This window comes from Dreissena polymorpha, chromosome 2, assembly GCF_020536995.1.
Source record: "Dreissena polymorpha isolate Duluth1 chromosome 2, UMN_Dpol_1.0, whole genome shotgun sequence".
Classification (NCBI taxonomy): domain Eukaryota; kingdom Metazoa; phylum Mollusca; class Bivalvia; order Myida; family Dreissenidae; genus Dreissena; species Dreissena polymorpha.
In genome coordinates this window covers 63,672,496-63,685,954 of record NC_068356.1, presented here as the reverse complement: position 1 = coordinate 63,685,954, position 13,459 = coordinate 63,672,496, and the positions used below count along the sequence as shown (strand labels likewise).

Here is a 13,459-nt window from a genome sequence, read left to right as displayed (position 1 = left end):
GTCGTTTTTTTTAAATATTGCGAACTGTGTTGAAAAAACATATTAAACCTTATCACACTGTAAAATATCCGTTAAATTTCAAAACATCCGGGCCTGAGCGCCACCTCGGAAGTTGCATTGTCTCATTTATTAATGCACTCAAAAAGAGGTGGCGCGCGTGATTAACGGCCGTGAGATAAAACATTACAATAACTTAATTTGTTTTCGATAAATAAAATGAATTCATTAAGCTATTTTAGTAACAGTGACCTTGACCTTTGACTTCACTCATCCAATATGCAATTCAAATGAGAAGGGGTGGGGGAGGGTCTTGATACAAAGCCTCTACTTATTCTAAACATTGACATTCGCATTCACACTATATAGCAGATTCTAGCGTTTTGGTTCGTATTTTTGAAGAAGTGGAATGGCGGATTTCAGTCAGACTGATAACATTTATTTACCCCTTAGACCAAGCTTTGACCCGCAACTTCGATTAATTAGAGTTACCAAATTTGACCTGTGGGGTCATTTAAATATTGGAAATCGATTTTTGTAAAATTTAAAATGCAATCCCTGAGCCATTCATGTGAAACTAGCTTACCAAAAAAGTTACCCTTGCTTGGACGCGGCCACCGTAGCAAATAGGATAGCTTGCCTGTTCTTTAAAAAGTCGAACTAAAGCCAATAGGTTGAACGGCGATCAACTAAAGTGCTTGTTTGAATGTACAGCCATCTGATACGTTAATGATATTTTCCAATAAGCCCTGGTATTTCAGGACCCACAAAAACTGTTTTATGAAAATTAAAACCTTTTTAAAACACAGAACCACATCCTTGTTGAAATAGTACATGGGGGTGGATAGTTGATGTCTTTCATAGCAATTAAAGATTGTATGAGATTTCTGATTCAGTGGTATAGGTTAACTATGATTGTAAGAGGCCATATAATGCACGCTTTGAGCAAACAAACATTGCTGAATAGCCCAAAGATGCAAATATACTTTGATATACGAAGTTAACAACGTAAGATACCAAATAAAGCTCATAAGATATGACGCTTCTTTGGAAGATATGCTGCAAATAACTGAAGCATTGGGTTTACAACAATCAAGTGCAGCCATTGTCTGCAAATGAGATCAATATACACATACAACAACACAACACTTAAATATGCATTTAAGGACCAAATATAGAGCTTGAAGAAATTAAACATGCATTATATTAGACATTAACTTATCGCACAGAGACATATTATATGTTAACTGTGATAGTTGAATGCATTGAACAACAGTTAATTTTTTTCTAATTTAGTGGATCTCCAATTAAAAGTGGTCCACATAGAAATACTGGTAGAATGGTATCTAATCTACTTCAGTTTGAAAGAAGACGTTTCAGCAAAAAATATATGTTTTTAAATCAATGTTACAGTGATATGATCAAACAATGGTATAGTAATATGATATTATTCATTTGGTCAAAATACTTGTCCCATAACAAGCATGGCATATTAGTTACATATGCCGTTGCAAATCTAGATAAGAGAAACGTAGAATCGAAAAATACAATTTTCATGCTAGAAATTTAAATATGAAAATTTGGATTACATGCAAGAACCAAGTCCGCAGGTTCGAGGAAAATGTCTCACTTTAATGTTCAATAACAATATTTACGAGAATGATATGCTGAGTAAACGGTGGTTTTAGAATTTTTGAGGCTGAAGGCATTTTAACATCGGACACCGACACAAGTCATAGTATATAAGCCGCATTATTGAAATTTAAAAAAGGTCTAGATATTAGAGGTTTGCCAAAATTATCGTGAATGTATTTATATTTATTTTCTTATAATACAAAATATAAAGACATATATCGGTTAACTCACTATTTTTGGAATATATATAAACAAATTTAGAACTATCCAGAAGTGATATTTTACAAAATACCACAATTCCACCGACTTAATTGCATACTTTCGGTAATCAATTCACACAGTTTGCATACATATACTGGATTTGACGGTACTTTAACACGTTCAACAAAAGGAGAAAACAAAAATTAATCGATTAAAATTAAATTAACACTAGATTCACAACGACAATCCCGACATTTCTACACATTTGAAATAGTGTGTATAAAATAATGTGTTCGTGTTTAATTACTACATCATATTGTTTTCTATGTCGCATTTCCTTTTTCATACGTTCAGCGGAAGCGATAATAATACACATAAAACAACCTCTTCTGATATAAATTCACTTTCTTTCGAAATAAATCTGCATAAACAAAAACGTTCAGGAATGTAACTGAAAACAAGTTGTTTAACATTACAATATCCGCATAATAACATATTAAAGGTGATTGGGTTGCAATATCCCCAATATAAAAATATCGCGTAACACCCATTTAAGCGAGTATATACCAACTTACTGAAAAGCAGATAAAACGATGTGAGTCAAACAATCTAGAATAAAAGGTCAGGAGAAGTAGTACCAAAATTCAACAAAATTAAAGAAATATACAATTGCAAATAAATGTATGCGGAACAGTAATAGACCCATTAATGTACAAAAAATAAAATCTATTGGAAGATCTTTCTAATCTGATAAGTTTTGATCATAAGACACATTAACACAATTGGTTCTACAACAAAAATAAAACATTTGTTTTCAGAAAAGGACTTGTCCGAGCTCTGAAAATCCCAATACAGTTACACAAATATTAAGTGAAGGTAGAAACTGTGTGTCGCGCACAAGAACTGCGTATCTACCGTAAATGTCAAGGTAATACCTATAGTTTAAAAAAATGCCGTTTTAGAAATTATAATTTTATTATGTGCCCCATAATGACTTTTAATTGCCTGGTATGATCTTATAATATTCATAATTATTCAATAATAAGAGCACATGGTTCAGCTTTTTGATTTCCAGCAATTATTTAATGATTAAACAGTATAACTAAAATAAGTTCAATGGTATCGTACACACATGTCTTACATTTTAGTATACATCCTATAGAAACCAAAGGTCTAACAATGCGGACGGAACATCATTCATGTACAATTGAAGAGGAAACATCAAAGGTAATACAACACAACCATGATATGGTAGCAAAACGCACGTTGAGGTAGGCTTGCACTTATGTTCAACTTATTTTATCATCTCATGTGTTTGATCAGCAAATTCAAGAGATTAACAACCAGTATTTAATTGTTTCCAACAGTAAAAAAATGAAGTGAAAATTATGTATACTGTTCACTGTTTCACTTTGAAATGACGTTATTAGTTTTACGTCATGACGTAAATATTCAAATTATCCAATATAACCGTTTTACAGTATACACAAACGGTGGAAAGCGTTACATTAAACATTGTCCTGGTTTCGGTAGATTTTGGATTTTTATGCATTTGTGATCATATATAATTAATATTTTTCCTGATGTATATTATGTTTTTATTCAAGAATTATTGTCTGCGCTCGCTCACTCACTTTGAAAATCTACCTAATTACAACGAACATCCTTTTTTATATTTCATCTAAGAAGATACCTGCGTGGAACGTTAATTGTACGACTTGAGTAATTATTTTTTTTTAATTGTATTTTTACATTGGTCTTTTTCCGACAAGAAAATAATAAAATACAAACTAGTGTATATAGACAGATATGTACATATACATGCAAATACATTTTTTATACTTTCTTTCCAGACCGAAAAAATACAAACATCTAATGCCAACCTCATTATATCTGTTATCGAAACATCACAGAGAGGGAAAGAACTTAATGACGCCCATCAACGTTTGCTAACATCACTTGGTGAAATTGCAGATAGCAGAGGTAAATGATAATATTATGTTTATTATGCTTTTAAATATTGACACACAAATAACATAAACACAACAACATTTTAGACGCCATTTAATAAACGATCCATGGCTGTTTCAAGTCATTTGCCTTTTATTTGTATTAAGGCACGTGGATAATCAGCTTTAGTACTGAAAACGAAGCCGTTGAGTACCTGGAGGTGAAACAAAGCAGTTCCAAGGCTTACGAGAAACCAATTGAATATTTTGAAAAGTCGTTTGGTGACGGCATTCTTGTACTGGTAAGGCGCTTTACAGGTTTACTTTATTCAATTAAATTGTATTACATTATTCCCGATCAATTCTTATCGACAATTTTATTGGTCAACTTCCCAATAACCCATGTATCATTTAATGAATCGCGTTTCGATCTTTTGGCCATGATTATTTATCGGAAAAATACTTAATCCAGGTATTTAAATAGTTTTTTATGCAATTTTGTGAAGTAACACAATTACACAGCTTTAATGTGATGTAATGGTGGGCTTTACATTGTTATAATTGTCTAAAATTCTTACATGCTTTGTTAAAATGGTATTTTGTGTCATTGATTTGTTTTTTCGTTTGAAGCGATTAATTCAATCGAAACATAAAATATAACTTTTAATTATATAGATGGATCCATTTGAATGTAGTTTAAATAACCCTGCAATTATCTTGTGTGTTTCACAGGATCATGATGACAACAATAGTGTACACTCAACCAAACACTCTTACCTGCTAATGAGAGGTGTCGAAAGCTTCGACTGCAAACGTAAGGACCGTGACAATTTAGGATGTGTTGTGATTGTTCTCGGGGTTGATGTGTCTGTATTAAAGAAGGCACTCTACGCTGTTACCCACGGCATCCCGGTGGTTTTCATACAAGGATCGGGATCAGAAGCTGACTTGATTGCAGCATGCATTAATCAAAATGAACGTTCGACCGACAAGTATGTTTACAAATAAAAATTGCTTTACTATTAACATACCATATAATTTAACACTATACTCTCAATATATGCTCTGTTTGAAAACTTAATAAAGCATGAATATGCAATACGTCACTTTCCTTTTACCCATTAAAGATGAATAGTACTAAAATAATTCAACTCTGTGTTATATTTCATAAGTTCTCAGAAGACTGTGTAACTCTCCAAATGTATCGCTTTTATATCTGATTCTACGGAACAAAAATACTTTTACAAATAGAATACAGCAACTGTGTATACATGTGGGAATCATTTTAACATCAATAATTACAGAGGCGTACCACACGTTTTGTCATATATACCAAATACATACCTTGTAGTGTTTCCATTTAAAGCGATGACTCTGGTATAATAGTGCATCATTACTAAGGTTTGTACAGTTTATATAGTCTTCCAGTGAAGCAATGTCTGTTGCAGTGCCAAAGAAGAATGCGTCCATTTGCTCAAAGACATTCTCGAAGAAACAAAATATGTAAGAAAGCTAGTCATCAAATAAAGTTCACAAATTCAATTTGATTTAAATAAAGAATTTATTTGTAAAAATGTAATTATTATAAATACATTATTAGTATTTTAGTTATAAGAATTAGTAGTATTAGTATAAGTAGTATTAGTAGAAGGGTAGAAGACAAGTAGTTGTAGAAGTAGTAGAAGTTATTACTTTTCTACTTTTATTTACAGGTAAACATTTACTCTCAATCAGAAACGACTGACATACAATATGCCATTCTATTAGCTCTCAAGAAAGGTAATATCTTCTTTTGTTCAATGAAATTACAAACATCAAAATGGTATACCCTATACGTTTCAAATATTTAATTATACACACACAATTTCGCAACAATTGTAATTTGGTTTAAGCAATTCTGATTTCACATAATGTGTTTTTATGCCCACGGTATGGTGGCATATAGCAGTCGCACTGTCCGTCCGTCCGTCTGCCCGTCCGTCCGGCGTTCCGTGTCCGGAGTTTTTACCTTAACGTTTTTAGATATTTACGTGATTTTTCGGTTGTGAGTCTACTTGCATAACGTACATATAAAGTTTGTGTTTCGTTTCGGTTCATCGATTTTTTTGCGAAGTTACGATCCTCTTATAATAACAGTTTCCGGACTTTTTTTATAACCGTTAGCTGATATTGACCTGATTTTTGGTACGTGAGCCTACCTGCATGACTTACAGATCAAGCTTGAGTTTAGTTCCGGTCCATTTATTTTTGACGAATTTACGGGCCTTGGGCTTAGAAAATTTTTTTAAATAACTTTTTGGTCGATTTTATTCCGAAACGCCCTCAGATACTGACCTTATCTTTGATGTGTGAGCCTACCTACATGACTTACAGATCAAGTTCGGGTTTCATTACGGTCCATTGATTTTTGACGAAGTTACGGATCTTGGACTTAAAGGGGCTTTTTCACAGATTTTGACATATTTTAAAGTTTTTCATTACATTAAATGCTTTATATTGATAAATGTAAACATTGGATTTTAAAAGCTCCAGTAAAAAATCAAAAATAACATTAAAAAAAGGAAAAAAATGTAGCCCGCAGCAGGGCTCGAACCAGTGACCCCCGGAATCCTGGAGTAAAAACGCATAAGTCCACTGAGCTATCCTGCCAAGCATACATGAGAGGCGTGTTTTATACGTTATATAAGCAATCTCCGTAGTTTCACAAATTTAAACGATAACAACAGAACTCTCCAAATTATTCAATCGTTTCGCGTTGCAACGCTTTATAATTTTTAGGTTTTTAAATCGTCAAAAGATGCATATAATAGGCTAGCTATATTAGACCGTGGTAAATGTTCAGTAATACTGTTTCCTCACAAATATCATAACTAAAACGAAAATTTGCGAATCTGAAACAACTTTTTTTCAATTTGTCAATTTACCAAACCGTGAAAAGATCCCTTTAACAATTTCTCTAAAATAATACTTTTCAAGGCTGAGTTTTCTTATTGTTCATTGATAATTGAGGAATTTATGAGTCTTGGAATTTACTGTAAAATAACAGTTTCTTTGACTTTTTTCTAAACACTTTCAAATATTGACCTGTTTAAGGCCCGTAACTCTATCAAATATCAATGAACAGTTACTTTGTAATTATGATTTCGATTGGGATATAGCTTCACATTGCAGTAGGGGGGTTTGTTTTTCACAAACACAGCTCTTGTTTACTTTAACACTTCTATAATACTACTTTTATAATATGCTTGTGTATTTTTTTTACAGCACACCATAGCACTTCGAAATTGCTGCTATCTCTTGCTTGGAGATGGAACAAATTCGATTTTGCTCAAAACGAGATACAGTTTCCAGATCCGATGTCTGCACGCGATGAAACCACATCTTTGACACATGTGACCAATGTAAGCGATTTTATTATTACAACAAATATTATAAAATGATTGCAATACAAAACTCACACATGATGAACAAGATATCATAATTAAGTAATGAGTACGTTTTGGAAATCGCACACAAGTATGTTTAAATAGGTTTGTGTTTTCCAACAGTTAAATGAAATGATGTTTAAGCATCTATATTCAAAAACTATACGTATATTACGCATGTATTGTAACTTGAATTCGGATCACAATGTATGCAGTACCTTTTGGGTCAAAACGTACATGTACGCACGACAGCTAAAACAGTTATTCAATTGTAACCACTGTTATCTATGTGAAACTTAGAATATTAATTTATAACAAATTATGATTGTTGATACATATTTCTTAAAAAAAAGAAGTAAAAATTACTAACTATTGATTTTTTTGTATTCAAAAATCTTTATTAGTTTAAATAAACCCGTATCAATACTAATCATTTGATTATATCGAAATAAACATTTGCCGAGTAGGCGTTTTGTTAGACGTAATTTAATTGGTTAAAGAGACTGTGCTGTTATGTGGAACTTAAGGTCGGACAAAACCGAATAGTGTTTACAAATAATCACATGCGCAATTTAAATTGCCGTATCGGTGTGCTTTTGATGTTGTTGTATTGATGCCTTTCAATCCGCCGACAAGGTAGACCGACAAATCGGAGGCATTAACTTGCAAGAACGTGCGAGATTAATGTGTCCTTATGTCGTTATGGCGTATAAATATGTGTTGTTTTGGCGCTCTTACATTGTCGATATGATGCGTTGGTGGGCTTGAAAGTCGCCAACACGCGGACAGGCCAAAATGGACAGTATCTTCACTTGTTGTTTCGACATGTATATTTGGCGATCTGGAAAGTTGTCGTGTTAACGCCTTTCGAAGCGGAAAACACACAAGAACGATATGGCTGAAATCAACCACCATAGTGCATCATGCTAAGTTCGGTTATTTATGCATAGTATAGAATTACAATCTGTTAGAACTGGGAAAATATGTTGTAATGGTTATTATACTTAAGCTCACGTCAACTGCATTTTATAGTGTATCCGCATTATTTAAAAAGCCGTTTTTAATTTCTATAAATATTAGATTTTTTTCCTAAAAACTCATGTCGCTCAAATGCCAAAGATCTGACAAGCATAGTTATTATGTCCAGGTCACACTTGCTGATACCCTGTTGGAAACATTGGGCAATGATCAAGCGGACTTTGTCGAACTGCTGCTTCGAACAGAACTGAGCGTAACCTACGAAGATTTGGAGAAAGTATATAGCGATGTAAGTCGTCAATCTTCAAAGAAGCTTTTAAAGATTGCCTTTAGTAAGACATTAATGTAGCCAATTGCTGTTAAGGAGAACATATTTGCACTGCTCAGGAAAACATAGTCGCATTGGTGTAAACTTGTAATAGTGTTATTCTTTCAATTTTTTCTTTACCAAAGGTGCTGGGTGGCAATGCAGTAAGTGACCCAATGAAACTGTTTATTCAAAAACAGCTGCACTGGACACAGGTAAAAACTAGCACGTGTTCGTAGACATAACATACGGGGTTTCAAGTGAAATAAATGAACGGATGAATCCAAATGGATTTTTTACTTGACCAATTTATTACCTGTTATCCCAGTTTGACATGTTTGTGAACAGTTTACAAAAAAAGACATTTTTTTTTAATTGGATTAAAATAAAAAAACTTAAAACGTAAATATATGTTATTTTTTTATTCTGTTTGTTACTTTTAATGTATCAGAAACTGTAATTGTTGATAATATGTAACGTCATGCTTTGCCGCCATGTGGCGCGTTAACGTCGGCCGTCGATGACGGTGACGTCATTATAATTGTTATTATTTAAATAGTGAAACTAAAGGATCGACCCGTTATGACGCGTAGAACATTTCTCACAAATTATGGTGCCGTTACGAAAAATGACAATGAAACAAGATTTACAGAAACTATTGTCTATCCGGAATGGGAGTCGAGCAATCATCGCACATGAACTTGAAGAATTACAGACTGCAAAAGATGAGAATGATCGTGACTCCATCAAGATGATTTTGAACAACATTTCAGAAGCATTGGACTCGTTAAATGCGATTGATGAGAAGATTTTAAGTCAAACAGAAGTTGACGAAATTCCCGAAGAGATGATGGAAACAGCGACGTACACGAATCAGCTTAAACGTAAGTTACAGAAATTAAAGACAGAGTTTATTTCCACAGACAAGAACAATAAAACTGTTGACCACCCCGGTCTGCCGTCGGAGTTAGTCACCTCTGATGAGAACACGCTTGTATCACCAACATCCGCCGAAGCACTATTTGAACTTTCGTCGAATTCCACCGCACACGCGACCTAAGGGCTACAACCAACTACTGTCGGTGAAGTTACTGGACTACCGCAAAACACCGCAACCACGCAGACTTGGTCACTACCGACTTCCACCAATACGCCAGTATGGCTTCCACAAAGTTTCGAAACCGCAAAATAAGAGAAATCTACGATTTTCGCCATAGCGCCATCTTGGGTACCCCCGACGTCCTTGATCACACCTCGTGAGCTACAGTCGCCTTCCATTGAGTTGCCTTCTAGGATACATCCACCGCAGCGCCTACTGGACAGCCCGTTTATCCCGCCGGTCACTCGTCTTTATTAAACTGCAACTGGTATGCTAGATATCCTCCGCAAGCCGTCACTCCAACTGTAAGTTCGGGTTTTCATTCAAATACTTGTAGTTTCACAGACTTCCAAAATTTACTCTCCCGTCAATTGATGGCAACATATTGAATTGGCAAACATTTTGGGATTCGTTTGAAACGACAGTTCATTTCAATCCGAGTTAAATTGATGTTCAGATATTCAGTTATTTGAATCCTAACTGGAACATGATGCTGTGATGACTATAGAAGGGTTTTCGCTTACAAATGCTAACTAACACTAGGCCATTAATCTGTTGCGACAGAGATATGGACAATCTCTCAAAATCATTCATGCCACTATGCAGGCCCTTGTGCAATTACCAACGTCAACGAATTCATTCCATACAGACATTCTATTATAAAATGAAAACGTTTATTCGAAGCATTAAATCGTCGGGACAGGATCAAACAACATATGTTGGGTTGCTAGTACCCATTATCATCGATAAACTCTTGGGGGAAGTACGCAAACATTTAGCGCGCGAACACGGCGACTGAAACTGGATTCTCAGAGAATTGCGTTTTGCGATATTTCGTGAGATTGAAATTGCCGAAGCCGGACTAAATGCAAATCAAGGATCGGCATTCGGGTCAGCTAGCACATTCTACAAAGCTTCACCGTTTAAATCAAGGAATAAAATACAGATGAAGCCGCACACCTCACAAAATAAACATATTGAAGTGCGATGCCAATTTTGAAGCGATGAGCACAAGCCGTCAGCTTGTTCCAAGTTCAAGGACGCAGCCAGAAGGCTAACAGTTGTAAAACAGAAGAAACTGTGTTTTTACTGCCTTGGAAGTCATCAAGTCCCGCTATGCCGATCAAAACACCTATGTCAGGTTTGTGGTTTAAAGCATTATACCTCAATATACGAGATGAACCCTCGATGCAATGTACCGGAAGTCAAATAACAGATACCGGAAACGACCGTGTTGCATATGTCTACTGCTCATAGTAGATACACTTCAATTCTCATGAAGACGGCGATAACTGCAGTTTCATCACAGACGATTTCCTCGATTGCCGCAATCTTGTTTGACGAGGGACGCAGAGATCGTTTATCACAGATGAGTTTACCCAAATGTTGAAAATCACACATGAAAACACAGAAACAATTCAGCTCGCGGCATTCGGTGGTTTGAACAAGCAAGTACAGCATGTTGAAATCGCGACTGTGTGTCTGCAGACGGACGGCGGAGACAAGGTTCCTATCCGTGTACTTATAGTACCGAAGTTTGCCGCCCCTATGGAGAACTGTGTTACTTCCGCAATTAGTCAGTTAGTCATCTCCGTGGTCTGAAATTAGCCCATCCCATCCATGAACATAGACACATAAACATCTCTCTTCTTATTGGTGCTTACCTTTATTGGGACATTATGAAAGATCGTGCGATACTCGGAAATGGCCCAACTGCTGTAAAGTCGAAAATCGGATACCTATTGTCTGAAACGATACCGTATGACACTACTCAACGATCTATGCATCACGTCATCAGCGTCATAACAAGTTTAAATGTGATTAATACCACCCTTGAAAAGTTTTGTCGCTAGAGAGTATGGGTATTAATGATTCCACAACTGAGCGGAATCTCCAGGACACGATGGAACAATATCAGGAGAGCAGCATAGAGTTCTGCGATGGTAGATATGTCGCCAAGTTGCCATGAAAAGACAACAATCCGGATCTCCCTTCAAACCATGATATCGCCCTAAGAAGATCACAGAGCACAATTAGGAGACTCCGACAGGAACCGGAAAATACTAAAAGCGTACAGCTCAATCATACAAGATCGAGAAAGAAGAGGCTTCATTGAAAAGGTTACAGACGATTCCCAGGATCCAGTGCATTATATACCCCATCACGCAGTGAAAAAAGATTCGATAACTACCCCTTCAAGAATCGTTTATGATTGCAGCTGGAGACAGTCAAGAAATGACCAAAGCCTGAAAGATTGCCTTCAGTCAACTCCGCGAATTCTTAACGAACTGACTGCCATCCTAACGCGCTTTAGAATGCATCAATTTGCTGTGACGACGGACATTGAAAAAGCTTTTCTACACGTTGGCTTACATGAGAAAGATCGGGATATGACACTTTTTTTCTGGCTAGAAGACCCCAATAACCCGTTTAGCCGTTTGATTCCTTTAAAATTCCGTATAGTTTTTTTTGCGCCACGTGTTCACCACGATTATGAAACACACGAGTACCAACATCGAAAACGTAGCGTCTGCTATCATGCAACGGGACTTACATGTCGACAATATTATAACGCGTTTCGAAATGATGAAGACATGATGCAGTTTTTTCATGATTTGAGAAAGTTGACTTGAAATGGTTGGATGACTCTCAGATCTTGGACATCAAACATCATTAATCTGAAAGAAGTTGCCACTTCCGGTTGTATAGAAGAAGAGAATATCGATGTCAAGGTCCTTGGAATGATATGGAAAACTTCTATGGACACCCTATATTTGATCGAGAAAACAATCCCTACCACGAATTATGTTCTTAAACGATTGATTCTTAAATATTTGGCCCAGCTTTACGACATGCTTGGACTTCTTAGCCCCGTGACCGTCAGGGCAAAATTGTTGGACCTTTGGAAGGTAAAAATCGACTGGGACATTCCACTCGACACAGAATATCAGTATCGATTGCAAACGACTTAAATGCCGCTTCCGATGTTCGGTTCCAGCAGTACCATTTGCAAGAAAAAAACACAGAACACCCGTAATTACAATAAGAGTAGCACCCCTGAAAAGCTCACATTACCACAACTCAAACTTATGGTTGTAGTAGTGGGCGCGAGACTCGCAGACCATTTACGATCATCTCTCAACATTGAGGATATCATTTACTGGTCGGATAGCCAGATTGTGCTGTTCTGGTTTTAGTCTACTAAACCACTTAAGAAGTTCGTTTCAAGACGGGTAAACGAAATCTGTAAAATCACCGGAAATGTTCACTAGAAGTACTGTCCAACATCACGACAATCGCGGTATCATTGCCAAAGCTTTATTGGAAAAGCGTTTGTGGATGACAGGATCTGACTGGTTATGTTCTCCATCAAGCTGTCCGTCATGGAAACCGGTAGATGAAAGAGAAATCGCCGGAAACGACATGTTACATACTGGAAGTAACGAACCATACGTGCTCACCGTTACTGAAGCACAGCTTACGCCATCCATTACGTCTATTATAATTATCGAGGAACACAGTTCATTAACCAAACTACATCGATTGCTGACATACGTTCGACGATTTATTCATAATTGCCGCATGAAAATACAAGACAGGTACTTCGGTGAATTATCAACTCGAGAATTGAAAGATGGAGAAAGAAAGCTGATTTATTTATTGCAGAGAGAAGTATTCCAACCGGAGCTCCAATGTTTCACCTCAAGTTTCCGTAGTTCATCTATCGTGAATCAGCTGAAATTGTTCATAGATGAAGCAGATTGCATTCAAAGCAGAGGCAGAATTCATAACGGTCCTGTCAGTAAAGATACGAAGTTCCCTCTTCTACTTCCAAAGAAACACCATTTCACGACGCGTGTCATACGCC

At 36.0% G+C, this 13,459-nt stretch overlaps 1 protein-coding gene across 1 annotated transcript in view; it reads left to right on the top strand.

Annotated features, from left to right (window-relative positions):
- The first annotated feature begins 2,985 nt into the window (after positions 1–2,985).
- Positions 2,986–13,459, top strand: part of LOC127867317 (transient receptor potential cation channel subfamily M member-like 2) — a 418,942-nt gene continuing 408,468 nt past the window's right edge. The window contains exons 1-6 of the mRNA XM_052408402.1: positions 2,986–3,060; positions 3,687–3,816; positions 3,951–4,084; positions 4,515–4,774; positions 5,231–5,285; positions 5,495–5,561. Of these exons, the coding sequence (XP_052264362.1) occupies positions 3,013–3,060; positions 3,687–3,816; positions 3,951–4,084; positions 4,515–4,774; positions 5,231–5,285; positions 5,495–5,561 (694 nt within the window). The 5' untranslated portion in view covers positions 2,986–3,012. The remainder of the gene's footprint in view (positions 3,061–3,686; positions 3,817–3,950; positions 4,085–4,514; positions 4,775–5,230; positions 5,286–5,494; positions 5,562–13,459) is intronic.